Consider the following 27,888-nt stretch of genomic DNA (forward strand, 5'->3'; position numbering starts at 1 on the left):
GCTGCGGCTTAGCGCGTTACCACCCGTCGGCTCGCTCCGAGGAAATGACCGCGGCCCGGCTCCTGGCTCGGTTCCCTTGGGAAATCACAGTGGCATGGGCTGGGATCCCCATCCTGGGTACCGTGGCGTGGGTGTTCGGGAGAGACGGGGAATCTGTGGGGTGCAGGGGGCTGAGGGGGCGTGTGTGGGGATGAGGAGAGGGTGAAGGTGTTTGGAAGGGGATGAAGGTGTGAGGAGAGGGACAAGGAGGGGGATGAAGGTGTTTGGGGGGTAACAAAGGTGTGAGGGTGGGGATGAGGAGGGGGATGAAGGTGAATGCAGGGATGAAGGTGAGCGCGGGGATGAAGGTGAGTGTGGGGATGAAGGTGAGCATAAGGGGATGAAGGTGAGCGCAGGTATGAAAGTGAGCGCAGGGAGGAAGGTGAGTGCAGGGAGGAAGGTGAGTGCGGGGGGGTGAGGACGTGTGGAGGAGGATGAAGGAGGGCAATGAAGATGTGCAGAAGGGGATGAAGGTGTGGCCGGGGGACCCTGGCTGGCTGCTGACGGGACGGGACGGCAGCACCCTCATGCCTCGGCCCAGGGCTGCATCCCGGGGCTGCAGGCTGGAGAAGGAGGAGGAAGAGGAGGGTGAGGAAGGCTCCTAGAAGGCGCTCCCAGAGGCCGGGCCGGGCCGAGCCGGGTTCAAGGGCTGCCTTTCCCCCCTCCCCCCCCCCAAAAAAAAAAAAAACCAAACCCTCCTGGTGAAGGGGAAGCCCCGCATCCCCACTGCCCGCCGCCCCGTCGGGGAGCGCTGCCGCCGGGCTGGGGGCGCGGGCGGGGAGGGAGGGAGGGAGGGAGGGAGGAAGGGCCGGGGAGGAGGAGGAGGAGGAGGGCAGCGGGAGGAGGGAGGAGGGTCGGGCCGGCCCCGCCGCCTCCTGATTGACTCCCAACTTTCTGCTCCTCCCTTGCATAAACTTTCCCGTCCCTGCGCCTGGCTCCGTGCGCGGACCCGGGAGCCCGCCGAGCTCCCCGCATTCCTGCCGCCCTCCCCGGCCCCGGCCCCGGCCCCGGCCCCGGCCCCGGCCCGGCCCCGGCCCGGTCCCGGCACCCGCGGCCGGCCCAGCCCCTCCGGAGCACGGAGCAGGTAAGCGCTCGCCGGGAAGAGACTCCCAACCCCCCTTCCTCCTCCTCCTCCTCCTCCTCCTCCGGCGCCTCCTTCCTCCCGGCCCGCAGCCCTCCGGCTGCACCGAGCCCAGGCGGGGGGGTCGCACCAGCCCCCGTCGCCCCTCTGTGTATCCTCCCCCCCCCCGGCAGCCCGGTACCTCCCCCCCGGCGCTCCCCCGCTTCTCCCCCCCGACGGCCCCCAATGGGGAGGGGTGTGTGTTGGGAGAGCACAGCCGGGCTGTCCCCAAGATGTCCCCAACCCCTCCCTCCCCCCCTTCCCGTCGAGTCCCCAAGCTCCCACCCCGTCGGGGTCCCCCCCCCCCCCCCGGGTCCCCCCCGCTGCGGCGCATCCCCGGGGTGCGCGGGCTATAGGGTTACAAAGAGGCCTTGTGTACCGTATAGCCCATACGTCGGGAGCGTGGAGGGCGCGGGCGCCAGGCGTTATATAAAGCGATAAACCGCCCCATCGGCCCCCTGGCCCCGGCCGAAGCCCCCGCGGGAAACAGCGTGGGGGTGGGGGTGGGGGCGTGTGTGTCCCGGGTGGGGTGTGGGGGCCACACGCGTGTCACGTTACATGTGTGTCACACGCATGTAGGGGATGACCATACGCTGACTGTATGCTAAACACTTTGTGCCTCGTCATAGGGGCGCATTGCTAACGAGGCAGCAATTAGATGTATAATTTTCAGCAGTGTGTCATCTTTATTATTATTATTATTTTATTTTTACACCCTTCTTGGGTTTGGGGTTGTTTTTTTTTTCCCCCTAACCCCCTTGGAAGAAAAATAAGGCCAAACCCTCGCAGTGCTGCCCGCCTCCACCCCCCGAAACCGCTCAGGCCCTATGCAACGCGTTTGGCCTGTACCGGCGGAGGAAAAAAAAAAAAAAAAAAAAAAAACCAAACATATTTTGGGGAGAAACCAGCTGGAAATGGTATCAGAGGCCCTTCCGGGATGGCGGGCACCCTGTAGCCCTGCATCCCTGTTGGGTGGTTGGCATGGGGTCGCAAGGGAAGAGGCGAAGGCAGAGGTTTGGGGGTTTTTTGGTGCTTTGTGGGGAGCTGGGGTGAGCAGGGCCGGGCGAGCGTCCCACCGGCAAAGCGATAATCTCCGGTGTCAGGCGCGCCGGGGTATTTTGGGCTCCGGCGTCCTCTCTCCCCTCCTATCGCTTTACCCGGCGCGGGTACGTGCGTGCTGTGAGTCAGGACTTTGGCACTGCCCAGCCACCCTGGGGGGCCCTGCCAGTGGGGCTGCCACCCCCTGCCCGGGTTTTGGGGTGCTCACAATGTTGGGTAGAGAACTGGGGGGCCTTCCAGGCTGGTGGTCACGCTCCCCCCTTCCCATGCACCCGCCGGCCCTGGGGTCTTCTGCAGCCCCAAAGCCCTTCCCCGCACCCGGCTTTTGGGGAGGGTCGTGCCCCTGCGAGATGAGAGGAAGAGGGTCCCCAAAGCGGCCAGGGGGTGAGGGCTCGCCAAGGTCACCCAACAGCGAAGCCTGGGGAGAAATGGGTGGGGGGCGTTGGGGGAGGTGACAGTCACTGTGGCACTGCCCGAGTGACGTTCCCGGCACTTTCCCACCGGAGAGGACGGGCACGAGCATCCCATTGGCAGAAGGCGCTGGATTTGGCCCTGTTTGGGTTTGCAGGGCTGGCCTTCCCATGGGAAGGGGCTGCGGGTGGGTGCCCCCTCCCAGCCGAGTGACACAGGGGGGGAGGACGTTCCGATCCCCAGGGGACCTCAGGCACCCAGGTCCCTCCCCAGGGTGGGCATGCGGCTGGCACCGCGCTGGCTTTGCTAATAAAAATAACCTGTTGAAGCCAGCGGGCTCTGTGGTGGGCCCCGGCTGCTTTGAGTAAGCAGCACCTGGGTATTTCGAGGCCCCTCATCCCGATCGGGGCGACTGCGGCACTGGGGCTCAGTTCATAGAGGGGGGATGCTTCAACCAGGGTATTTTGGGGAGGCAAAGGGGCACAGAGATGAACCCTCCAGCAGCCATCCCACCTCTAGTGTCACCCTCCTGCAAAGCAAAACCCCCTCCAGCCTCCACATCCACCAATAAAAGGGACTTGCATCCGTTTCTCGTGACAATAGGGTGGCTATTTATCGTGACCATCTCTTAATCGCCATTTAATCTCCATCTTGCCACCACCGAGCGGGTCGGGAGGCGAGTCCCGGTGGCCCCGGCACCGTGCTGAGGGAAGGAGCCTTTTCCTGGTGTGTGAGCAGGTCACAGCTCTGGGGAGGTGGGGGTGGCAGTGGTAATCAGCTATAATTAATGTATTAAAAAGCGAGTAACCGCGCAGCTCCTGTCAAACACGCAGCGAGCACGAGGCCGGTGGCAGGTGAGCTTGGCGGTAGGAGTGGTGCGGGCATGCAGCGGCTGGAGAAGAGGGGAAATGGGCAATTTGAGGCTGTTTGCAGGGAAAAAAAAATGTGGTTTTCTGCCTTAGTACCTCTTCTCCTCTCTGTGGGAGCGGAGGATGGTGGGGAAGAGAGGAGAATGGGTTGCAAAGCCCTAACCAAGGGTGCTGCTGGGGTTTGCGTGGCAAGAGCCATCCCAGGGCTCTTTGTGGGGTTGGGATCCCTTCATCCATCAAAGGACAGGACGGATGCTGTCCAAAAAATGTCCCATCTCTAGGAGCTTCTCTCTCTCATTAAATCCTTGACAGCAAGGGGCTGGCGGGGCTGCCATGGTTGTACCACCTTGAGTGCTGCCGGTGGATGGGATATAACCAAATACCGTTGATTTTGGGTGCTCCTGTCCCCGGGGGATGTGCTGGGCGGCCAGGCCATGCTCTGAGCTTCTCAGCCGTGTGTCCGAGGTGGTATTTGGGGTCGGTGCCCAGGCCGGGAGCGTGCCGGGGGCCGTGGTGGCCGAGCCCAGGCACCTGCGTGTTGCGGTCGGGGCAGGCACCTGAAGCGCGTGGGCGTTCGCTATTGCCACCGTCACGTGGCGGCTTATGAAATGTTTTTTTGGAGGGAGGGAGGGAAGGTAATGATGGGGTGAGCCGGCGGGGCCGTGCCCTGCGCCAGCCTGCAGCGGGCACGCGGCAGGAGCAGTTCCCCCCCCCCCCCCCCCCCCCCCCCGCCCCTTACTCTGTGATAACGCGTGGCCAGATCCTGCTGCGGGTCTGGACATGCCGCTCCAACTCCCGGTGCTTTGGTTTTTCCCCGCCTGTGAAATGGGAGTGAGGGGCCCCGGCAAAACCTCCTCGTGGTGTCGGGACGGCCGCTCGCCTGCCCGTGGTAGTGGGGAGCTGGGGGGGTGTCACGCGGTGCTGGGTGCCGTTTTGGGCTCCCCGTACAGGGTTTCGTGGTGAGCCCCTCGGAGGTGACAGGTCATGAAACCCCCGGTCTCGTCCCTGGGGGGTGGCAGCTCGTGGCCCTGCGGGGCTGGTGTTTGCACAGGGCTCCGCGTTGGCACAGCCGACGGGATCCTGCGGGCAAAAGGTCTGGAGAAACACGAGGGTCTGATTGCACAACGCACGTCCCATCTCAGCCGTGCAAATCCCGCCGGAGCGTGTCCCTTCACCTGGTCCTGCAATGCACCGACGTTCCCAACATCCCCCGTTAGGTGCCACGAGACAGCAGCAGCACCGAAACCCAGCGCGCCCACCACACACCCCATCACCTTCCAGCTGGGCACTGGGTGTCACGAGATGCGCTGGGACCCGGAGCTCATCCTCGGCCATCCTCTTAGCACCAGCGGCCCAGGAGGTGACTTCAGGGCTGCACTGTAAGGAATAACACCGGGAAACGCTCACTCGCAGGTGGCTCGTGAGATGCAAGCGATGGAGGAGGCTGGTTTATCCCTTTCCCCCTCGCTGCCCGGTGGGGATCGGTACGGACCCGCAGTGTGTGCTGGCAGAGCTGCCCCGGCTGCAGGGGGTGGCCGGGGATGGGATGGCAGAGCTGGAGCTAATTTTAGGAGGTGGGCAGAGCCTCGCGGGGAGCAGCTGGCTCAGGGGATGTGTTGTTGCTGCGGTGCCCATGAGCATCGAGAGCGAGCGCCGGGGCTCCCAAGGTCTGAAGATGCTGCTGTGGGTCGAGGAGGTGACCCCACATCAGCAGCCCGGCTTTCCACCCTGGGGAAGTGCCACCGCTGACGCCCTGGCTGCTGGAGGGGCGACAGCTCTGGGGACACACACAGCCCCGGACGCTGGACTCCTGGCTTGCATTACCCAGCACATCGCTGAGCCCCGCGACTGCTCCGTGCCTCAGTTTCCCCACAGCCGTCTCTCCGGCGCTCCCCCCCGGTGAGGTGCAGCGGAGGCAGGAGGGCTGGCCGGGCTCGGGGATCCTCGCCTGGGAGCGCCAAGCCTTATTATTTCCCCACGACTGTCTCCTCCTCGCTCCTCGTAAAATTAGATCCAGCTGTTCACAATAGCCACTAACTTCTCTCCGGAAGATGTTCAAAGTTTACAGACGCGGAGCGGCGCGGCGTGCGTGGAGGATGGGCTGCCGTTCCCATGCCAGCTCCTCGCCGCCCGCCCTTCCCCCAGAGGCAGCCAGCTCCTGCCTTCCCCCCCCCCCCCCCCCCCCGGCTTAGGCAATTCGGGTTTAGGAAAAAGCACACCCGCACGCAGGCACGCGAGCCCCCGACCCAAGCGAGCGTCGGGTTTTTTATGAGCAAAAAAAATCCGGGTGCTTCGCAGTCCAGGAGCAAAGGTCTGGTGCAGGACCCTGCTTTTTTCCTGCCTGGCTTCTTGCCTGCGTGCTCGGTGGGCGAGTTGGGCAGGGTGCTCGCTTGCCGCTTGCTCGGTGCTCACTGGCTTTGTCTGTGACAGGAGTTTGGGCTCTGGCTTTCGCGTGGGGTGGCCACTGTGCCCCGCTGGCAGCCTTGCCCAGGCAGCATCACGGAGCAAGGGGTTAGGATCCAGCTCCAATATTTGACCATCAGCGTGCCAGCCTAGCGCACTGTGCCAGGCTCTCCGGCACTCTTGGGCCATGCTTCTCACTGGAGCTCCTTCTTTTACCAAGAACACTGCCTTCGTGTATTTTTAGCAACTTTCCTCCCCGAGGATTCCAGAGCAATTTTTCAATCTGCAGGAGCGGGAGTCACTGTGCCCGTTTCCAGCTCTCAGCTCGGGCAGAGGCGAGAGGTGCTGGGGGAAGGCGATGCTCTGCCGCCGGCACCCGGCGCGCTGCTGGCGTGCACGAGGGTTTGCTCGCCGGGCCGGTCTGGGGCGACGGCACATGGTAAAATGGTGCTAAACCAAAATATATCCTTTTCTGGGAATAAATCGGCGATGCGGTTTGTGCAGGGCAGCGTGTACCTGCTCACGCAGCTCCTGCATTAAATGCAGGACCTCAGCTTGGCGCTGACCCTGAGCTTTGTGAGCCCCACGCAGGAGGGCAGGGAAGTGTGTCTCCTTGCAGGGGTGACAGTGGCCAAGTGACAATGCCGTGTCACGTTTTGCCCCAGACTCTGGCAGCCAGGGACATCTCTGTGTCTTAGCTGGGACAGTAATGCCTAACAGCCTCCCGCTGCCTTGGGGGTGCCTGGGGAGGGGAATCAGCTCTCACCCCCCCCCGCCCTGCTGAGTTTCTCCTCCCGCTCGCCCAGCCGGGAGCGAGGTGGTGCTGGCCCCGGGCTCCGGCGGGTGCTGCGGCGCGGGCAGCGGGTGCAGCTGCTCCCCGGGCAGGGTTGGGTTTCGCGGGGGTGGAGGCGGCTGGGGGTGGGTGTGAAATGCATTGCAACCTTCCTCCTCCTCCTCCTCGCCTGGCAGCCGGCGTCCCCCCGGAAGATGTTTTCCCTGGCCCTGCTGCAATGGCATAAAACGGGGTCAGCAGCACCCAAAACTCCTCCGTGGAGGCAGTTCTCCCAGGAGCGAGTCCGTGGGCTGGCAGGGTGCCTGGGACACCATCCCACTGCAGGCACGGGGCTACCTGGCCCTGGGCTCCCTCGGAGCTTCATTGACCTTGGAGACCCTTGGCTTCCCCTTGGGACAGGCTTCCCCTGAGGACTCGGGACACGGTGGCCACCCTGAGCTCATCTGCAGGGGATGTTCAGCAGGAGACATGTTGGCGCAGCAGCAAAGGGAATTCAACGGTCCCCAGTGGGTGCCAGGCACAGTGCTGGCCGTGCCACGGGCCACCGATGCTGGGGGTGACACAGGATGGCCATGGCAGTGGCCCATTGCTGGCAGGCGACTTCAACCCTGTTGTTTCCATCCAGCTCGTTTCATAACGCAGAGAGCAATTAATGCTGCAAAAGCTTTCTATTTATGCGCGCTGCTGGGTGAAACGCCCCATCCTGGCTGGGCAGGGCGGCCGTAATTGGGCCAGGGAGGGAAGCTGGGTTACGGTGTCCGTCTGTCCCCTGCCCTCAGGTCTTGAGCCTGGAGCCTTGAACAAAACCGGCTCGGGTCCTCCAGCAGCCGAAACCCAGCTCTGCCACCCTACCAGGGCTGGAGGAAGAGGAGGAGATGGAGGAGTTGGTTTGCACGCCCACGGTTCTGCCGTTAGGACGGAGCATCTTGGGCTGTGCCCTGGGGTTTGCTCGATCGCCTCCCTCCTCCCTGCCCAAATTTTTCCGGGGCAAATTGCTCAAGTTTCCTCCTTGTTTGCCCGCAGTCCTTTGGGATGAGGGGTCTGAGCATCCCTCAGCCTCGTGCCACTGAGCGAGGACCAGCTGCATCCCCGCCGGACCGCGGCTCGGGGGTTTCGCTGGGAGCTGGGGGACCCTTTGGCTGTGGGGACTGGCCGGAGCTGGGGGGCATGTGCCCAGCGTGGCCCTGGCAGCGCCACGGACCCCGGTGGGATGCTGCCACGTGGCCTCCTGCGGTTTCCCCGCTCCGATTGCTTCCTGAGCCGCCTGCCAAGCCGGAAGGGACAGGAAGCGATAGAGGGGAGGAAATTAGTCGGGCTGTCTCACTGGGAGCCGGCTTGGTGCACGGGGGGCTCTGCCACCGCCCGAGTGCCCAGCCCATGCTGGGGGTCCCTTCGGGGAGAAGGTGGCCAGTCCTCCCCGTCAGGGAGGTGCAAACCTGGGTGGGAGGGAGCAGGGCGGCCGCCCTTCCCTTCCCTTCCCTTCCTGAGCCGGGGAATCCCTCACCACAGCCCGAGAGCTGTTTGGAAGAGGAGTGCGATGTAAACAAACCTCCTTCCACCGCCCTTCCCCGCCAAGCTGGGTCTTGCTCGGCCGCTGCCGCCCGCCTCGATGGGTGCTGGTTGTCCCCGGGATGGCCACGTGCCAGCCGGGATGGTGTCCTGTGTGGGATCGGGGCAGGACATGGGTCAGGGAGTTTCTGAAGGGTCCCTGGGCGAGCTGCCAGGGATACGGGTTTCCTCTGAAAAGCACTTGGCTATTGCAAGAAAAGTGCTGCAGGGTCGTGCTGGGCCGAGGTGAGAGCGTCCAGGCTCTGCACGGTGCTGGGGTTGGCAGCGGACGGGCAGGATGTTCCCTGGGGTGTCGTGGCCTTGTTGGGGTCCCCCGGGAGCCCCAAGGCTTTCGGGTTTGCTTTGAAGGGCTCTCCGGAGCTGGTGGCTGTGTTGACAGTGCGGGCAACGTTTCTCCCAGCCCTATTCCCAGCTGGGTTGCTGGGGGACACCACCCCCAGCCAGTGCTCCCCTGCCCGAAACAAGGAGCACATTAATGACCCAGGCTCGAAACGAGGAGTGTGTTAATGACCCTTGCTTAAAATGAGGAGCACGCTAACGAAGGCTCTGCGTGCCTGCTGTCAGACCCTCAGCCACGTTCTCGCGGAGCCCAAATGTGCCAGGGGGGCAGCAGGGAGGAGCTGGGGTGCTCGGGAGCCTCAGCTTTGGGGGTTTGCTCATTTGGGGTCTTGCAGAGCCTGCTGTGTGTCGGGAGCAGCCCCTCTCAGTGTCCCCACAGGAGAGATGTCCCCAGGGACCTCACCGCAGTGGGGCCAGGGCAGCTTCCCAGCCCCCCCCCCCGTCCCAAGTCGGCCCCGGTGGGGGGGCTGCATGCCCAGCACCGGTGAGGATGGGGGCTCCTTTCCCCTGTCACCCCCTGGGGTGCAGGTGCCAGCAGTCACGGTGATGGGGAGGGGGTGTCGGTGGCTTCGTGCATCCCCTCGCCGGGGCTGGCGCGGGCGGTGGTGCTTCGCTTGTGCTGGTGCGAGGCTGAGCACCGCACTGCGCCGCGCCTGCCCGGGCTTGTCGGTGAACTTTTATCCTTTCGCCGTGGGGTCTGGGTGCAGGGGGGGGAGAGGAGGAGGGCTGGATCGCCCCGGGCCCCCCACATGGGAAGGAGGGATGGAGCCAAGATGCAGTTGGACCCCCCCCCCCCCCCGCCCCAGCTCTTTGCAGGGTCTGCTGGCCCCCAGCACCGTGGGGAATCGTCCCATGGGGTCCTGGTGCTGCCCTGCCGTGGGTTGGGGGATCCCTGGGTAAGGAGGGGACCTTGGGGCCGTTTTGCCCCACGCTTTATCCCCTCGGATGATGTCAACTGGGGACACGCTGTGCTGCAGGTCCCCTCGTGCAGCGGGTGCTGGTGGCCGTGCCCTGCATCCGCGGTGGTTTGGGGGGATGCTGTGGCAATAGCCACCCCCCCTCAGTTTGCAAAGGGCAAGAGAGCAGATGTGCCCGAGAGGGGTGACACCACCGCTGGCCACGGGACCAGCCAGGAGGGCAGGGGTGGCCGGGGCCAGCAAGGAGCGTGTTGAGGCATAGGTCGCTGTGCCGTGACACTGGCAAAGGCAGGGCTGGGCGGCGTGTTGGGGTGCAGGGCATCGCCCCTCTGCTTTGGGCAGACCTCCATCCTTTGCTGTGCGCCCCGGTGCAGCCGGGACACAGGGGTCTGGGGCGGTGCGGGCGCCGCCGGGGCTGTGCGGGGGCTGCCGGGGCTGTGCCTCACGGTGCACGAGATGGGGCAATGCTTTGAGGGCTGAGCACACGGGGGAAGAGGAACACACCGTCCCCCCCAGCTCGGCAGCTTGGGACAGCGATGGGGACGGGGTGCTGCCCCACGCCCAGGGGTGACTGGCACCTCTGCCCACATCGCAGCCCTCGGCTCTGAGCGGCCGCGTCCCCGTGCCCCCAGCCCCGAGTGCTCTCCCCCGCACGCCCCCGACCCGATCCATATCGCAGCTGGTTGTGCTGGTCCTGGCAGCACCCTGCTCCTGACCTCGGCACCCGCTCCCGGGTACCCACCGCGCCGCTCCGACCGCAGCCGCTGCCTCCGAAATACTTCCTTCCCCTCACCCACCAGAAAACACCCATCTCTCAAGCACCCCTCCCTCTTTGCAACCCTCCTCCTTGCTTTTGCAGGGTTTAAAGAGGCTTCTCGTCGCTTTTCCAAGCTCTCCGGCCCCAAACAGGCAGCTGCCTGCAGCCCTGCTGCCGGGGTCCCCCCTTGTGCGTCCCCACCCACGGTGCTCGGGCCGAGCTCTGAGCCCGTGGGAACGCCGTCCCCAGCTCCTGGCTCAGCCTTGGCCTTGTGGGGAGATAAGGGCTGCCCTGGCATCATCCTCCCCTGCCCGCTGCGGGCACCCGTCCCTCACCCGCTGGGGGACCTCGCAAGGGTGCAGCCCCCCCCCCCCCCCGCCCTCTTCCAGCAGCCTTGGGCTGGAGCGTGGCACCCCACAAAGGCAGGGTGCAAAGGGGCGAGCCAGCTGGGTGCAGGGGGGCTCCCTCCAGGCATGGTGCCAGCGAGCATCCCCGCCGCAGATCGGCGGTCCCGGGGGTCCCCAAGCCCCGCGGAAGATGCTGGTGCTGCGGGTGGGGGCTTCTCCCCCTGGTCCCCCGGGGGAGCAGCCGGGGGGCAGGAGCCGGTGACATGTTTTCCGACAGGTCCGGTCCCCTCCCTGCCTGGAGCAGGTCTGGCCGGCGGTCCCTCCACAGGCCGTCCAGCCGTGCCGGTTTCCTAATTGCTCCTGTTGTTGGTGTTTTGTAAGGGCTGGGTGGAGCGCGGCGCTCGGCCGTGCCTTGCGTCAGCGCGGTGCCTTGCACCCTCCCTCCAGGAAATCCAGTGTCTTGGCCTGGCCAAAAGCAGGTTCGGTGGAGGAGGAGGAGGAGGAGTCGCTTCCTCGCACCTTGGCCGGGGCCCCGGCATCCCCCTCCCTTCTCTCCCGGCTTCCCTGAAAAGGCTGGGCTGGGGTTTCCCTGCTGGGGGGGGTGGTGGGGTGGAGGGGGCTGGGGAGGGGGGGATGCGTGCCGCAGGCAGGGTGTGCAGGCAGCCGGCACCCTGCCTGTGCCTGCAGTGCCCGGCATGGGGATGGTGACCCAGGGCACCGGTCACGCTGCTCGTTGCAGGATCCTGCCTGCAGTGGTGCAGCCAGCCCTATAGATTTGCTCTCAGACCTATAGATTTGCCTTTGGCCCCATAGCTTCGCCCTTGGCCCCAAAAGCACCCGTCATGCAGGGAGAGCAGAGGGTCTGGTGGATCCAAGGGTCTGATGGATCCATGCGAAGCCACAACCCTGGCACCAGCTCTTGGGGTTCTCCCCTCTTGGGGTGAGCTGATGGCAGCCCCGTGGGGTCCCAGGACTGTGGGGTCCTGGGCTGGTGCAGGACTGAAGGGTCCCAGGCCACTGCGGGATCTCGAGCCTGGGGGGGGTCTTGAGCTGCCACGGTACAGCTGGGGAGTCTTTGGGCTGCTGGGAGGCCCCAAGCCACCGTGGGCTCTGGGGTCGCTGCAGGACTGTGGGATCTGGGGGCTGCAGGGTCTCAGGCTGCTGTAGTGCAGCTGGGGGGGGTCTCTGGTTTTCCCATGCCTGGGGGGCAGGGGGGGGTGTCCTGGTCTGCTGGGGGGGTCTTGGGCTGCCATGGTGCAGCTGGGGCTCAGCACCCGGCTGAGGCAGCCGCACACCCCATTATCGGTGCCACACTGGGACGGAGCCCTGTTGCACTGGCTGGGCTGCAGGAGGGGGAGCTGGGAGGGGGGGTCCCACCGGGGCCGTCCCCACGTGCCACCCTCACTGTCCCTGCCTGGTGCCTTGTGCTGGTGTCCCCCCACCCTCCCATCCCCAACACTCCGCTCAGTCTGGGACAACGCATCCCTCCCGGGGGCTGCCCTGCGGAGCACCCCGGCAGCAGGCACGACCGGGATGCCGCGGGACTCGGGGTGTCACAGGACCTGGGACTCGGGGTGCTGCGGGACTCCGGGTGCTGCAGGACTCGGGGTGCCACGGGCCCATCCGACACCGCTGCCGCCATCCCTCCCTTGGCCGGCTGGCTCGATCCTACAATCCAGTTCTCCTTATTTGGCCACAGTGCTCGGCAAGAGGGGGAGCGGCGGGCGGGGGGGGGGATGGCAGGCAGGGGCGGGCGGCGGGGACCCGAAGGGGCTGACATCACATCACGGCGAGGGAGAGATGGGGGAGCGGGGCGGGGAGAAGCGGGGGGGGGGGGGAAGTTTCTTTTTTTATAAAAGGAAAAAAAAAAAAAAAAAAAAAAAAGAAGGCCTCACAGCGCACTTGAGCCAGCGGGCTGCTGCAGTTCCTTTAAAAGGAGATGTCTGCGCCGGAGACCTTTGTACACTCCCAGCCCGTCCGGGAAGCGTGGCGGAGCAGGAGACACCTCTCCGCTCCCACCGCCGGCAGCTGCCGCCAAACATGTTATTGCAAAACACTGCGCGGGGAGCTGGGCAAAGGGAAGAGGAGGAGGAGAAGGGTTGAAGGCTCCCCGGCATGACCCACCAGGCGGGGAGCGCCCCGGGCCCTGGGCGAGCATCCTTGGGGCGGGGGGCCTCTCCTGGTGCCAGGGGTAGGGCTGCGGAGGGCTCCGGCCACCTGGTTCCCATTAGCCGGGTCTGGCTTGGAGCCGCCCAGCGTCTCCCTACAAATCCCAGCTCTGCCTTCGCCAGGCACGGCGGAGCGGGGATTTGGGGGGCTGGGGGTGGTTTTGGGGGCTGGCTTGCCCAAGGAGCGGGAGTGGGTATTGGTGCAGGGGCTCACAGGCAGCGGGGGCTGCTGGTGGCCCCGTCCCGAGGTGTCACCCGTGGGCACCGTGCGCCCGAGCTCTTCCTATGGATAACACAGTATCCAGGTTGTTTCCTTCCCAAACTTTATTTAGATGGTCACTTGTGGCTTGGATTTGGGGGTACTCATGGAAATCATGGCTCTGCCCCCAAGGAAAGCCTGTTGATGTCCCTGATGCCCCACCCCAGGATGCCGCTCCCAGCCCGGCGTGCGAATGGGGACAGGGCCAGCACCAGGAACAGCCCTGGGACCCCAGCAAGGGTGTGTGGGTCTCACGGGTGTCCCCTGTGTCCCGGCAGGTTGTCGCGTGTCCGTGGGGGCTCGGGGTCGGAGCCCAGAGCAGCCAGCACCATAGCGTCCAACAGCTGGAACGCCAGCGGCAGCCCCGGGGAGGGGCGGGAAGATGGCCAGGACGGCATGGACAAGAGTCTGGACAATGATGCCGAGGGCGTGTGGAGTCCGGACATCGAGCAGAGCTTCCAGGAGGCGCTGGCGATCTACCCCCCCTGCGGCCGGCGGAAAATCATCCTCTCGGATGAGGGCAAGATGTACGGTGAGTGATGGCTGGGACGGGGCGGCCGGGGGTGAAGCAAAACCTCCTGTCCCAAACCCACACCGGGGCCGTCGCCCTCGAGCTCCCCCCCAACCCTGGAAAGAGCTTCCCCGGCTGCATCCCGGAGCCGGACCGGGGAGGTGGCAGTGACCCGCGTCCCCTCCCTCTGCGCTGGCTCTCCCTCCCGCTCCCGCCCTCTCTCTGTCCTGCCGGACCGACTGGTTTGGTGAAGCCGTCGGGCAGGGAGCGGGTGCGGGCAGGGAGCGGGTGCGGGACTGCGGGGCCAGCGCCAGCCCTCCTGCTCCCCTGTGCCTCCGCAGCGCTCCCCAAACCTTCCCCAACTGGACCTGGTGGCGAGGGCCACCCGCCCACCCCGAGCCGCCGGCACCCGGCTCAGCTTTCGGTGACTTTGCTGGCAGCAGCGGGGCTGGTCGGCCCCACTGGTGCAATGAGTTTTGGGGGGGGTCTCAGCCTAGTTCTTGGTGTGTCCGGAAACACCTCTCTCCTGGGGGCTCTCTGCAACCAGAAGGAAGAGGATGAGGATGGATGATGCAGGGGTGGGGTGATGCTGGTGCAGGGTGCATGGTGCCACCAAAGAGCGGTGGGAAATGTGCCATGGTGTCCTCACCCCTGCCAGGGTAAGGGCTGGTCCCTCCTCCCCTCCCATGATGTCACCCCCAGGGCCGGTGACCTCAGAGCTTGGGACAGGTTGCCACATTACCATCACCCCGCGGTGACAAAGGGACCGAGGCTGGTGCCTCCATCCCCAGCCTCCAAAATACACCCACCCAGGATGCTGCCGTCACCGGCAATGGCTCACCCGCTGCCGGCCGAGAGGGGCAAAGGGGCCGAGGCTTTGTGACGAGCACCGTGCCACTGTCCCCATGCCAGCTCCCTGTGCCACCCCGCTTGCCAGGGCCCCCAACCCAGGGCGTCGGGGCTGGCAGCCAGGGGGGGAGCACAGGGCTTCCCAAGCGGGTGCATTTTTTGGATTTCTCCCGGAATAGCTGAAGTGCCGCCGGGAGCCTGGCCCTGCGCAGCGGGGCCGAGCCCCGACCGGTTTTTCCAGCCTTTCGGAGACATCTGGCAGCTGCTTAAAGAGGCAGCAACCCCCCGCCGGCCTCCTTTCATCTCCCCCCACCCTCCCCAGCACCAACCCCACCAGGACCCCCAGGACACCCAGCTGGCAGTGCCGAGCTAACCGGGACCCCCAGGGCCACCGGTGGCACAGGCGATGCCAGCATCCACCAGAAAGGTGTGCCAGTGCTGCTGCTCTCCAACACCCCACCCCCCCCCTCCCAAAATGGGGGGGCGTCCCATGGGATGCCCATGGCCACGCCAGCCCTTGCCCCACTGTTGCCAGTGGTGCGGGGGCACAGAAGCAGGTGGGAGCTTGGGGTGGGGGGTGGGGGGTGGCCACGCTGGCCCCTGCTCTTCCTCGCTGCCCGCCGGGTTATTTTTAACCCAGCCCATCCAACTGGTTCACGTGGTGGTGTCAGGGGAGAGGAATTTGGGGAATGTGGTAATTTGGAGGAGGACGTGCCCTCTCGGAGGGAATGGCACGGGCCCGGGTGAATCACGGGGGACAGGGACAGGGTGCGCGGGCACGGGGACGGCTGCGGGGAGGCCGCGAGGGTGCAGCCCGGAGCGGTGGCCACGGCGTGGTGCGAGGCAGGATGGGTGCGGGAGATGCTTGGCACTGGGTGCTGGGCTGGCACTGCCCCGCCGGGGTGCATGAAGGCACCCGCATTTCTTGCCCGTATTATTTCTTTCCCACCGGCTGGGTATGGGGAGGGAGAGGATGGAGCTCAGGAGCGGGATGTGCAAAAGGGGATGCTGCGGTGCTCGGTGAAGGCGTACCCCCAAACTGGGGCTCAGCACCAAGGTCCTGTACCCCTTGGCAGCACCCTGCTGTTGGGCATCACCTCCCCCCGGGCTTAAAGGACACCCCTGGGGACCTGGAGTCGTTAGGTGCTAATGAGGCCGGGGAGCCAGCGCCGGCTGGGATTGGCAGTGAGGGGTGGGAGCTGTGCTGGGTGCTTCGGGGTGGCACTGGGGTGCTGCGCTGGCCCCACAAGGGTTGCCCCCCCATTTCCAGGACCCCCAGTGGACCCACCCACCAGCTCCTGAGTGGCGTGGGCACCCCAAGGCGCAGCCATCCCCCCGCAGCACCTGGCCCTGTCTGTCCCCATGTGTGTCGTCCCCCCCCCCCCCAGGACATCCCAGTTGCTCTGGGGCTGGGAGGGGGCCAGTCGGGGTGGAAGAGGGTGGCTGGGGGGGGTGTGTGTGTATTTTTTTTTTTTTTTAAGGGATTTTTTTTTTTTTTTTTTTTTTTTTTTTTTGTAAAGCCGAAACCCTCTCCAAGGGCATTTCGACAAGTTCCAACCGCGACCATCTGGTCCATTAAAATAAATCTGGCGTGCCTGGCCGCCCCCGTGTGCGGGGGGCGCGGCGGCGGGGGGGGCCGGGGCCGGGGCCGGGAGAAGAAAGCTCCCAGCTGCTCTGACGTTTGAACGTAGATTGGCCACAGCTGGCCCCTAAAATGTGGCGCAAAAGCAACTTCTGCTTCAAATTAGACCCAGGACGTTAGGAAATACTGGTGGAAAGGCCAGCGCGGCTTGCAAACGGGAAGCGGGGTGCCAGGGGGGCACCCCAGGACCACTGTGGGAAGGGCTGGGGGGGAGCGGGTTCATCGGCTCCCCCCGGGGGTGCTCCAGCTGGGCTGGCTTTTGGGGGGGGGGGGGTGTCTGTGGTTGCCCGTGTTTGGGGACATCGCTGCGGTGGGCGTCCCTGGAGGCTGTCACCAACCCCCCCCCCAAGCTCCCTGTGTCTGGGGGCTGCCACACCCAAGTGGGTGGGGGCCATGAAGTGGGTCCCGCTGGCCTGGCGGGGGGGTGGGGGGGATGGCCACCCCTGTGTCCCCTCGGGCCACCCCGATGTCCCCTCGGGCTGGACAGCTGTCCTGGCAGCGCCATCTCCTGGCAGTGCCTCCCTCATTAAGGACTTGTCTCATCAAGGACCGGCCTCGTTAAGGACCAGCATCATCAGGCCGGGCTGGAAAGGACAGGGTGGGGGGCCGGAGGTGCCTTTTGGGGGTGATGCCCCTGTCCCGCCCCCCAATTTTCCCAGGGCTGACCCCTTGGCTCTGCCGGCAGGTCGTAACGAACTGATAGCCCGGTACATCAAGCTGCGGACGGGGAAAACACGGACGAGGAAGCAGGTGAGGCTTTTTCTCTTGGGAGGGCTAGGGGGGAGCGGGAGGGGGGTGCCAGGTAAGCCGGCGGGGGGGAGCGGGTGTCCGTCTGCATCGCCTGTCCTCCGTGGCCCCTCTTGGAGCTGCCAACAGGACCCTCATCCTCTGCAAGGAGCTTCATCTGCGAGCATGACCACCCTCGGGCTGGTCTGTCCCTGGTCTGGGGATGCCCTGAAATTAGGGGTGTGGGGGGCAGGTAGCACCTAGCCCCCCCCCCCCCCTTCCTGGCTGGGGTCACCCCCTGGGTGGCAGGCACCCTTGAAATCTCCATCCAAGCAGCGTGTGCATCTCTCTGCTGCTCCACCTGGATGCAGAGACTCTTCCCACCTCTGCCAGGCTTTATTCCAGACGCCACGGTGAGGGCACCCCCAAAATCCCCAGGCTGAGAGGAAGGCATCCCCATGCCAGCCAAGGGACAGGCTGTGCGAGTCCTGGGGGGCCCGGAGGCACCCCAGAACCCTTGCTCCAACTTTGCTGCCCTGCAGGGTTGGATGGCGGGGCAGGTAGCGCGCAGGCAGGGGTGCCGGCAGGGCGGGGAGCACGCAGCAGTGGCCCCCCCCCCCCCTTTGCCTGCACAGTGCGTGGGCAGGGTCGCATCCAGCCCAGCTGCGAGCCCCCGCTGCACCCTCGTGCCAAGGACCAAACCTGTCTGAGGACGGGGCTGCCGCAGCCCTCGATGGGACGTGTCCGTTTGCCATGTGTCCGGTGGCTTGTCCCTCCCCGCCGTGGTGGCCCCCCGTTGGGAGCCGTGCCGCCGAGCTGGTGGCCCGGGATGGTGGGGAGCGGGTGCGTCTCCCGCCGCAGAGGGACGGATGGGTTTGGGGCATGGGCACGCTTACGTTGGGACTGTCCCATGCCACAAGTCCCCGCAACAGAGGTCCCCAGGAACTGGGGGGGGGACATGCCTCCAGCATCAGTCCTGAGAGAGGGACCAGGGTCCGGCCACCGTCCTTGTGTTCAGACCAGTGCTGAGCTGCCCTTCATTTCTGCCTTAAAGCCTGAACTGGACACCCTGGACCCCCCCTACGTGCGGGGAAGGATGCTCCGGGGGAACTCGGGAAAGGCACAGAGCATTGTCCCCTCTGTGCAGTCGTGTCCTGGACAGCCTGGTGTCCCTCCTTGGACAGCCTGGCACTGGTGGGAGAAGGATTTTGCCGAATTCAGCCACAGTGCCCAGTGGGTGCAGGGACCCCGACCCTGCCGGGGCCTCAGGGCAGGCACCCCAGCCATGCTGCGCCTTTCCTGCCCGTACATCAGCCCCTTTTCTTTGGATCTTGCTCTTAAGAGGGGTCTGAACACAGAAAAAAAAAAAAAAAAAAAAAAAAAAAAACCAAAAAACAACAACTTTTCTCACCTTTCCCACCTGCAAAATTAGCAGGAGCCCTGGGGGAATGAGCTGGTCCCTCCTGGATCTCCCTTGGGACCTGCAGTCCCTGCTGGGTGCGAGCAGCAACTCATTGTGCTCACAAGGGCTGAGGAGGGGGGGGGTGTCTGTCTGTCCAGAAAGCCCCAAGAAATGGTAAATGTGGACACGCCTCCCCCCAACTGCAGCAGGAGGAGCTTCACCCCAACCTGGGGCGGGGCGGGACACAAACCCCCATCAATCGATCAAGCACAGCACCGGGTTCCCCCCCAATTTTCCTCCCTCCAGCTCGCGGCGGGCACAGGACCCTCAGCATCTCCAGGAGCGTCACCCCGGCAGCCCCGCGCGCTCCCCTCCTCTTTTCTCCGCGCTCCTTTCCCCGGGGACAGCACCCCCGCCTTGCCGGGGGCGGGGGGTGGGGGGGTGGAAACCATATCTTCACGCTCTCTATATTTTCCTTTCCGAACGGCGTGGCGGGCGCTAGGTGTCCAGCCACATACAGGTTCTAGCTCGGAAGAAGGTGCGGGAGTACCAGGTTGGCATCAAGGTACGTTGGCGCCCTTGCCCAGGTGTCCGCGGCGGTGTCTCTGTGAGCATGGGCAGCCCCTCTTCTTCCTCCTCCTTTCCTCTGGTTGACGGCTCTGCTGTTCCCCCTCTCCTTCTGCTCTCTCTCTGCAGGTCTCTAGCCACTTGCAGGTTCTTGCCCGGCGGAAATCTCGTGAGATTCAGTCCAAGCTGAAGGTACGCGTCCCCCCCCCGCCCCGCCTGGCCCCCCCGCCTGCTGACGACTAACGCACTCGGCTCTGCGGTGTGCTGCTTGCTTTCCTTTATTACCTCTCTTTTTTGGTGTTTTTTTTTTTCTTCACTCTTCCTTGGCTCCTGGGACCAAATGGTTTTTAGAGGCATCGTTGGAGGATGCTCACAGGGAAGTGCAAGGCGGGGTGCAGCTCGAAGGCAGGGTGGTGACACCAGAGGCCTTCCCTCTCCCCCAGGAGGGGGAATTTGGGTGCCAGATCCCCTCCTTTCACCCAGGCAAGGACTCCACTGTGGGGAAATGGGGGTTTAAACCCTCCTCTAGTGATGCACGAGGGCTGCCCCCTCTTTTGAGCCATCAGGGTTTTGTCCCAAGAGGAGAAGGACCCCCCCGAGCAGCCAGCAAGGCAAAATTAGGTTCAAGCAAGGGGTACAAAGGGCCACCCCCTTGCAGCTGAGACCTGGCCCCACTCGTGACAGGTGCCGGTGGGTTGTGGGCAGAAGCAGGAGGGTCCTGGGAGTCCGTGGGGGCTGCCAGCTCAGTGGCTTGTGGTGCACCAGGGTCCAAGTATGGCCCAGGTGGCACCTTGGGGATGGGGGTGGCAGCGGGTCTGGATGGGGTCACGCTGCCAGGGAGGGGGGCCACGGCGGTGCCGGGGCAGACCGTGGTTCCAGAGGCCAAGGGAGCCGAGCAAGGAGAAACTGGATCATCCTTCTCTTCTCTGGTTGGCTTTTCTTTCCTTCCTTCCTCCTAACTGGAGCCCGACTAACCCTTCCGTAACTGTTCCCACCGAGCTTCACGGCGGTGGGGGGGAGGGTGATGATGGGGGGGACGGGGCAGGACTGGGGGGGCGTCGCCGAAGGACCGAGCCCTGCTCGGGTTGGACCCACAGGGTGCAAAGTGGGGGACAGAGCGGTCCCCACTGCACGACCACCCGTTGGGGACAGCCGGCAACAGGCCGGGCTGCGCCGCTCGGGATGCTCCCGGGATAATCCCTGGATTAACACCGGGGAGCATCTCCTTGGGCGGGATCCAGGGGGGACCCGCTGCCTCGCCGAGGCTGTGGGGGCCCAGAAAACCTTTCAACCCTCTGCTGTGACCTCAGGGTCCCCAGATCACCGCCAGCTTCCCGTGTCCCTGTCCCCCCGTCCCAGGTGCTGTGTCCCAAGCCTCCAGCACAGAGCTGGCGCTGGCATCTTGGTCCCAAAGCTTTAATGAGCTCTGTCTCACGCTGCCCACTAAGCCGTGCCCTCCAAAGCCCTTCAGCAGGGACCCCCGTGCCCCGTGAGTGGGATGCCAGGAAGGCTCCCACACCCCAGTGGGTTTGGTCTGCTGGGAGAAACCAGGAGAGGGCACCCAAAACTCTTTGGGGAGGGTCCTCTGGGCTTGTGTGTCTTGAACCCAGCTCCCACCCCCAAGAGGGGCAGCCAGGGAGGCGGGGAGAAGCAGGGGCAGCAACAGCAAAAGCCTTTGCACCAGAAGGTAAAATAAAATAATAAAATAAAAAAATAAAAAAAATAAAAATAAATAAAAATAAAATAAAATAAAATAAAATAAAATAAAATAAAATAAAATAAAATAAAATAAAATAAAATAAAATAAAATAAAATAAAATAAAATAAAATAGGCTTTCCTTGCTGCACAGTGCAGGAAAAGGGGGAATCAGAGGCAAGAGTGACCCGAGGGGCCCAGGGCTGGAGGCTGGTGGCTGTGGCTGTGCTCTCCATCCCCAGCCATGCTGCCTGCAGGGATCTGGCAGGTAACAGCCGGGGCAGAGATCCCCCTCAGCGATATGCTGTGGGTGCAAACCTCCCTTTCCCAGCCATACTTGGAGGCAAAGCCCAGCGCAGGCAGCCCTCTGCCCTCACCCAGTGCTTGCCCTGTTGAATGGAAACTCCCTCCCCTGAGCAATAGATATATATTTTTAAGCTGCAGTCATGTACATTAGTGCTGCCCGGCATGTAGCTGCATGCCCACACTCTTGCCCTGCCCCGGGTGAAAATAAATGAAGCGATTGATCCCTGGAAAAGGTTCAGAGTGAAAACAGAGGGTGTGGAGGGGGGACACGACACCAGCACACCCGTGTCCTGGTGATGCGGCTGGAGGAGCAGCCTGGCCCTGGGGCAAGACCTGAGAGCCCTCTGCTCCTGCCTGGAGCTGCTGCGACCTCCGGACCAAAAGGGAAAAGATAAAATAATTGGTCTCCTAAATAAATGCACACATGGCATAGGGGGGGGTTGTGCCCGGGGTCTTCCTTGCGGTGCCTATGGGGGAGCTGGTGCCGACACCCCGGGGGAGCCGGGAAGGGCAAGAGCTGGGCAGCTCTTCCTCTCCGTGAAGGGGCTGGGGGCTGCTGGGGGGGTTGTAGAGTATAATAAAGGCTGTAAAGGATATTAAAAAGCCAACAAAGGTGCAGGCCTGGCTCGCCACAACAACCCCCTAAAATAGTGGGGGGCTTTGGCATCCTGGTAGAGTTAAGCCTGGGCATTGGTCCCCCAGTGACCAGCTGGACTGAGGGGTTTGCTCCCCAAATCAGGCTGCAGTGATGAGCTGGGGTGGGGGATACACAACTCAGGGAGGGGGGCGGGATGTGCACACAGTGCCTGCAGGCTCCCACGATGCTCTAACCTTTTTTTTTTTCCTTTCTTTTTCGGACAGGCCATGAACTTGGTAAGTTGAGCTTGAGTTTGCGATGCCTTTTGTTCCCCATTGCCTTTCACTCCCTCCTGCAGAGAGGCCAAACCCTTTGTGTCCCTGGGGGGTGTGGGGACACCTTCCAGAACCTGGCAACCCTTGCTCAGGGGACATTTGAAAGCTTCAAGCATTAATTAACATGGATGTATTTGGAAGGGGGGCATCCACTGTCCGGGTTCCTTGGCCGGGCTGCAAGCCGGCTGTTGAGTCTTGCACACTCAGATTAGGGGGGGGTGTCTCAGTCTGCCCCTGTAACCCCCATCTCCCTCCTGTTCCCCCCCAGGACCAGGTCTCGAAGGATAAGGCTCTGCAGAGCATGGCTTCCATGTCCTCCGCGCAGATCGTGTCGGCCAGCGTCCTGCAGAACAAGCTCAGCCCCCCCCCTCCTCTTCCTCAGGCCGTCTTCTCTGCTGCCCCCAGGGTGAGGAGCAGCCCCGTGTGGGGACACACTTGGGGGGGAACACAGGTCTTCATACACGAGCTGCACAGGGGCAGGGAGGGGATGTTCAGTGGCCACCCTCTGCCCTGGTGGCAATGCAAGGGGGGGGGGGGTTGGGGGTTCCCTGTGGTTTGCAGCAGGTGAGGAGGGGAATTTGGCAGGTGGGGGGTCAGAAGCTGCTGACTCTTCCTTGTGCTCTTCCCCCAGTTTTGGAGTGGGCCTATCCCAGGACAGCCTGGACCCTCTCAGGAGTAAGTGCGAAACCCCTTCACTACCCGCTGCCAGGCGGGACCCCCACTTGGCGAAGGGACTGGGGCAACCCAGGCTTTGTTAACCTAATGATGCTTTTTGCTTTCCAGCATTAAACCGTTTGCACAACCAGCTTACCCCATCCAGCCACCCATGCCTCCATCACTAGCCAGTAAGTGCTGTCCTTGCCCCCTTGCAGGGGACCCTGCACCCCTACTCAGTCCTATTTGTCCCCTGTCCTGTGCCACCTTCCCACCCACAGTGCCACCCACCCGTGGCGTGCTCCCAGGGGAAAATCGTGGGTTTAAATGTGGTGAAAAGCCCCGCAGGGAGCAGGACCCTGCTGCTCCTGCCTGCGTCCCCCTCCCTGTCCCTTCCCACCCAGGAGAGGGACCAGCACATCCCATCTTTTGGCCACCCCCGTGCTGGGAGATACAGGAGGGTGGGGGGGATGCAGTAAGGACAGCAGAGCCGTGGTGGTGCTGGGGGGGGGGGGGGGGGGCTCGCCCCAGCTCACGGCTGCCCCCCCCCACCCCCTGTGCCCCCCACCCCTTAACCCCAGGTTACGAGCCCTTGGCTCCGCTCCCGCCAGCCGCCTCGGCCGTGCCGGTCTGGCAGGACCGCACCATCGCCTCCGCCAAGCTCCGGCTCCTCGAGTACTCCGCCTTCATGGAGGTGCCGCGGGACGCCGAAACGGTAACGGCCCCCTCCCGTGTCCCCTCCACCCGGGTGGGATGGTGCCCGTCCCTGCTCTCGGTGGCATCTTGCTTTCAACTGACCTCTCTTTTTTTTTTATTTCCGCCCGCCCCGGTCCTTACAGTACAGCAAACACCTCTTCGTGCACATCGGCCAGACGAACCCCTCGTACAGCGATCCGCTGCTGGAGGCCGTGGACATCCGCCAGATCTATGACAAGTTCCCCGAGAAGAAAGGTGGCCTCAAGGAGCTCTATGAGCGTGGCCCCCAGAACTCTTTCTTCCTCGTCAAATTTTGGGTACGATGCCGGGAGGATGAGGATGGGGAGGGTCGTCCTCGAGCCACGGGCTCGTTGCGGGGTCAGGCACCCCACTGGCAGAGCGGGAGCAAACCTGGGCAGCTCTGTAAACCAGTTTCCTCTGTCCCCATCGAGAGCTGGCTGTGATGGCACCTAATGGGACCCTCTCTCTGCTCTCATCTCTCCAGGCGGATCTGAACAGCACGATCCAGGACGGGCCAGGGACTTTCTACGGTGTCAGTAGCCAGTACAGCAGTGCGGAGAACATGACCATCACGGTTTCCACCAAGGTGTGCTCCTTTGGGAAGCAGGTCGTGGAGAAGGTGGAGGTGAGTCCCATGCCCCACTGCATCGGGAAGGGGTGGGAATCGGGTCCTCGGTGGGTCCCGGGATGGAGAGAGCCCCCGAGCTGGGGGTAGGACACATGGGTGCGTGCCTATCCGTGGGTGGAGCAGAGAGGAGGTCTCCGTCACGTCCCAGTTGGCCACCACCCACCCGTGCCCACGTCCCCGGTCGTGTTTTGGCTCCCGTGGGGTGGCTGCTCACCCCCGCTGTCCCCCGCAGACGGAGTACGCGCGGCTGGAGAACGGCCGGTTCGTCTACCGCATCCACCGGTCTCCCATGTGCGAGTACATGATCAACTTCATCCACAAACTCAAGCACCTCCCGGAGAAGTACATGATGAACAGCGTCCTGGAGAATTTCACCATCCTGCAGGTACCTGCCCCCCTTTTCCAGGGAGCTTTTCCCCCCAGGAGCCCACTCTTGCCATCCGTGCTGCGTGCTGCCCAGCCCCGGGACGCCCGGCCTTGGTGGTGAGAGTGGCCTGAGCCCAAAAATTGGGTAGCAAATTTTTCATGGTGCAGTTAATTTGGCTGTGCCTGAGCCCATGCAACCCTCTGAGTTACGGGGAGCAAATCCTGATGGTGCAAATAAAGTGCCGGCGCTCATGCAAGCCTCCCAAATAATGGGTAGCAAATTTTTGGTGGTGCCATTAACTTGGCTGTGCCTGAGTCCATGCAACCCCCCAAAAATCGGGTAGTAAATTTTTGGTGCTGTAATTAAATTGTCCGTGCTTGAGCTGGTGTAACCCCCCCATTTAACAAAGCCCCCCCCCCCCATTTAACGGGTAGCAAACTTTTCATGGTGCGATTAAAGTGGGTGTGCCTGAGCCTGTGCAACTGCCCCCCAAAAATGGGTAGCAAACTTTTGGTGTTGCAATTAAATTGGCTGCACCTGAGCCTGTGCAACCCCCCAAAAATTGGGCAGCAAATTTCCACGGTGTAATTAAAGTGTCTGAGCTTGAGCCCTTGCAACATCGTGAATTACAGGAAGCAAATCTTGATGGTGCAAATAAAGCAGCTGTGCATGAGCCCATGCAACCCCCCCAAAATTGGGTAGTAAATCCCGATGGTGCAATTAAAGTGGCTGTGCCTGAGCCCATGGAATCCATTCAAAAATTGGGTAGCAGATTTTTGGTGGTGCAATTAAATTGCCTGTGCCTGAGCCTGTGCCACCCCCCAAAAAATTGGGCAGCAAATTTTCATGGTGCAATTAAAGTGGCTGTGCCTGTGCAACCCCCCCCACCCCAGATCCCAGCATTTCCCCATGGGCACGGCCCCCTCCTAACGCGCTCTCTGCTCTGCCACAGGTTGTTACGAACAGGGATACCCAGGAAACCTTGCTCTGCATAGCTTTCGTTTTCGAGGTCTCCACCAGCGAGCACGGCGCCCAGCACCACGTGTACAAGTTGGTCAAGGACTAGAGGCCCTCGGGGACGGGCAGGGGCACGAGGGGTGCGCAGGGGAGGGAGGGGGCCGTGCAGAAAAGCCGCCCGTGCCCGTTGCCTCATGAGAAGTCATTTGAAGAGAGGAGGAGGAGGAGGAGGAAGGAAAACAATAGCCAAAAAAGACTGACTTGCGATCGCAGATGTTTTCTACTTAGGAACGGTTTCTTTTTTTTTTTTTTTAAATAAATAAAAAAAAAAAAAAAAAAAAAAAAAAGAAGAATGGGACAGGAAGCGTAGGGAGGAAGGAAACCCGTGTCTGGCGCTGCACGGGGAGAGACCGGCCCTCGGTGTCGCCGATGAAGGCCAGGAGCCCGCCCTGCCGCCGCCAGCAGTGGGATGTCAGAGTGGAGGATGACCCCTCCTTTCGCCCCCCCCCTACCCCACCCCCCCCACCTCGCTCAGATGGGGTCCCGGTCCTGAGCGGAGAGGAGCGAGCACGGATGGGCCGGAGGACGCAGCGACGTGGCAGGTCTGGTCCGAAACCGATGGGCACGGCAGCGGCCGCGGCACCGGTGCTGCCTGGTGGAGCCTGGGTGACGGCGGGGACGGAGGTGCCGAGGAGGGAGCAGGTAGGAGCAGGGCAGGGCAGGGCGGTGGAGGGGGGTGCTGCCACCCCCCCCCAGGGACCGGCACCCGGGATGCTCCTTCTCCGTGCCCGGCTGGGGCACCAGGAGCCGGCAGCGCTGAAGGCGGGAGGGCATCAACGATGCAAACCATTTTTTTTTATGGCTTGTTTTCTTTTTTTTTTTTTTTTTTTTTTTTTCTTTTTTTAAATTAAAGTGCTTTTTAATTCTTTTTAAAAAGGCACCGTGCTTGTAATCAGGATTATGCCCCTCTGCAGTCTCTGGGACCTGCTCCCCTGTCACCCCGCCGTGCCAGTGACCGGAGGAGGTGACGCAGCGTAGTTTGCAGGGTCGGAGCAAAACTGCCGGGCGTGGGGAGCCGGCTTGGGCAGCAAAGGCTTGGGGGGTGTCTCCATCTCTCTGGGGTCCCTGCAGACCCCCTGAGCTCTGCATGTGCTTTCAGGGATTGCACTTAGGGGTGGCCCAGGTTAAATGTACCCGCTGTGGTCACTTGCTGAGGAGTAATAAGGAGAGAGCAGTGAGGGTGGATTTGCCTGATGCTTTGCGTATGTATATTTTCCTTTTTTTTTTTTTTTTTCCACACTCCCCCCCCCCTCCTTTTTTGCCTTTTTTCTGTGTTGACTGTTCTGTTTTCAGCTGCTCCCTGCAGCCGCTCCGGCCGGCTCGCCCGTATCCCACGGGAAGCGGCCGGGGAGGTGGCTCGGGCAGGGGGGGAAGCACGTTGTGCAATGCAGGGCCAGGCTGCAAGCGGGCAGAGTTTGGGACAGAGGAGAGGGGACAGAGGACAGGAGGGACGCCAGGACAGGGGACTGGGTCTGCTTGGAGGTTTTTTTTTTGCGGCTGCAGCCCAAAATAAGCCAAGGCAGCGTGGCCCTGATCCTGAGGCTGTGTCTGCAAGGGCAAACCCTGGGGAGAGCATCCCCAGGGCGCAGGAAGGATGCAGAGGGACAGAGGTTGGGTTTGGCGGCGGTGGCACGGAGCAGGGTGGCCGGGGGCTGGCAGGGGGACGGGGAGCCTGAGATGGGCAGGTCTGGCCGGGTTTCTTGTGCGGGTGGGGAGCGAAGGCAGCGGGAGGTGCAGAGCCAGGTGCTGCGGGAGGGCAGGAGTGGTTTGAGGGGTGCTGGAGCCCAGGACAGGGAGGGGGGGACAAGGGGGAGTTTAGGCTCGATGCTGCTGGGTGTGGAGAGGCAGGAACGGCCCCAGAGCTCAGGAAAGGGCCTTGGCTGCCATCGCGGTGCCATTTGTGTCCCGCAGGGCTCGGGGACTTCGACCTCTCGTTGCTGGGAGAAGCCACCCATCCCCGCGGGACGGGGCAGAGGCACCCCGGCCCCGCGCCCGGGACGGGGCTTGGTGGTGGGGCTGGACGGCCGCGGCGAGCCGGGGTGGCCGGAGCTGGGGGGAAAGAGAGATGGAAAAATCCAGGGAAAAGCACCAGCATCCCATCCCAGCGCTGTGCCGGGGCCGCCCGGCCTAGTTCTCCTATGTAGCATGTTTGTTGTTTTGTGTTTCTTTTTCTTTCTTTCGTTTCACTCACTGATCTAAAACTCTGGGAATGAAAATTCAAAATTTCCCTGCCATAAAACACAGGTGTGCCCTGCTCCCGGCCCTGCCGGGGGATGAAGCTCTTTGTTAACTGGACCGGTTTGTGCCTCCATCCCTGCATCCCTCCATCCCGCCTGCACCCAGCCTCGGGGCGCCCACCCGCACCCCACGCACACGCTGCCTGGTGCCCCCAACACCCCTGGCCAGGGTTTAGCCACAATCCCAGAGACACTTTCTCAACCTCCCCCCCCAGCCCCTCCGTTCTCCTCCAGTGTATTTATGAATTTCACATGAAGTACTGTTTTATTTTTTTAAAGACTTTGTAAAGCTTACCAGGGTTACAATCACCATTTTTAGAGCTGTGTCAGTCCACAATGTTAAAAATCCATTTTTTTTTATGTATTATATTTTTTGTGTATTTTTTTTTTAATCCAGCTGTGATGGGTTGTATCATATATTTGTTGTGTTTACTGTATCTGTCCAACTTCAAAGAGAGGAGACTGTGGAGCTCCAAGAAAACTACGGTCTGCTGAAAAAAAAACATTAAAATTATTTGTTCATGGGTTGGCTCAAGTGCTTCTGAAGTTCATTATTTTTTTATTTCTTGTGGTTTGCCTCAACAGCCAGGCCTACGAGGGCTGCTAC

General features: G+C 62.8%; 1 protein-coding gene across 5 annotated transcripts; it reads left to right on the plus strand.

Moving 5' to 3' along the window:
• Positions 1-937: 937 nt before the first annotated feature.
• TEAD3 (TEA domain transcription factor 3) lies at positions 938-27,816 on the plus strand. 5 transcript variants are annotated; one of them, XM_042800108.1, is made up of 14 exons: positions 938-1,123; positions 13,329-13,582; positions 16,738-16,802; positions 18,683-18,745; positions 18,877-18,939; positions 21,611-21,622; positions 21,930-22,067; positions 22,293-22,336; positions 22,445-22,506; positions 22,897-23,030; positions 23,155-23,328; positions 23,517-23,657; positions 23,893-24,045; positions 24,980-27,816. In XM_042800108.1, the coding sequence occupies exons 2-14, from the start codon at positions 13,447-13,449 to the stop codon at positions 25,091-25,093; spliced, it is 1,299 nt and encodes a 432-aa protein (XP_042656042.1). In that variant the 5' UTR covers positions 938-1,123; positions 13,329-13,446; the 3' UTR covers positions 25,094-27,816. The 5 variants fall into 5 exon arrangements, 4 of the variants coding, with proteins under 4 accessions (XP_042656042.1, XP_042656043.1, XP_042656041.1 ...); XR_006166016.1 differs by lacking the exon at positions 938-1,123 and having other exon boundaries at positions 24,980-25,686; positions 27,289-27,816; XM_042800109.1 differs by lacking the exon at positions 18,877-18,939 and having other exon boundaries at positions 941-1,123.
• Positions 27,817-27,888: the final 72 nt, after the last annotated feature.

The sequence above is a fragment of the Tyto alba genome, unplaced genomic scaffold, assembly GCF_018691265.1.
Source record: "Tyto alba isolate M040663 unplaced genomic scaffold, T.alba_DEE_v4.0 Super-Scaffold_30, whole genome shotgun sequence".
NCBI lineage: Eukaryota > Metazoa > Chordata > Aves > Strigiformes > Tytonidae > Tyto > Tyto alba.

Bases quoted from the DNA above. Each gene is read 5' to 3' on its own strand.
- TEAD3 (XM_042800108.1), top strand. From the start codon at position 13,447: ATGGACAAGAGTCTGGACAATGATGCCGAGGGCGTGTGGAGTCCGGAC. The intron at 16,803-18,682 runs GTGAGGCTTTTT...GGCGGGCGCTAG, and splicing joins AAACACGGACGAGGAAGCAG to GTGTCCAGCCACATACAGGT. The intron at 22,068-22,292 runs GTGAGGAGCAGC...CTCTTCCCCCAG, and splicing joins TCTTCTCTGCTGCCCCCAGG to TTTTGGAGTGGGCCTATCCC.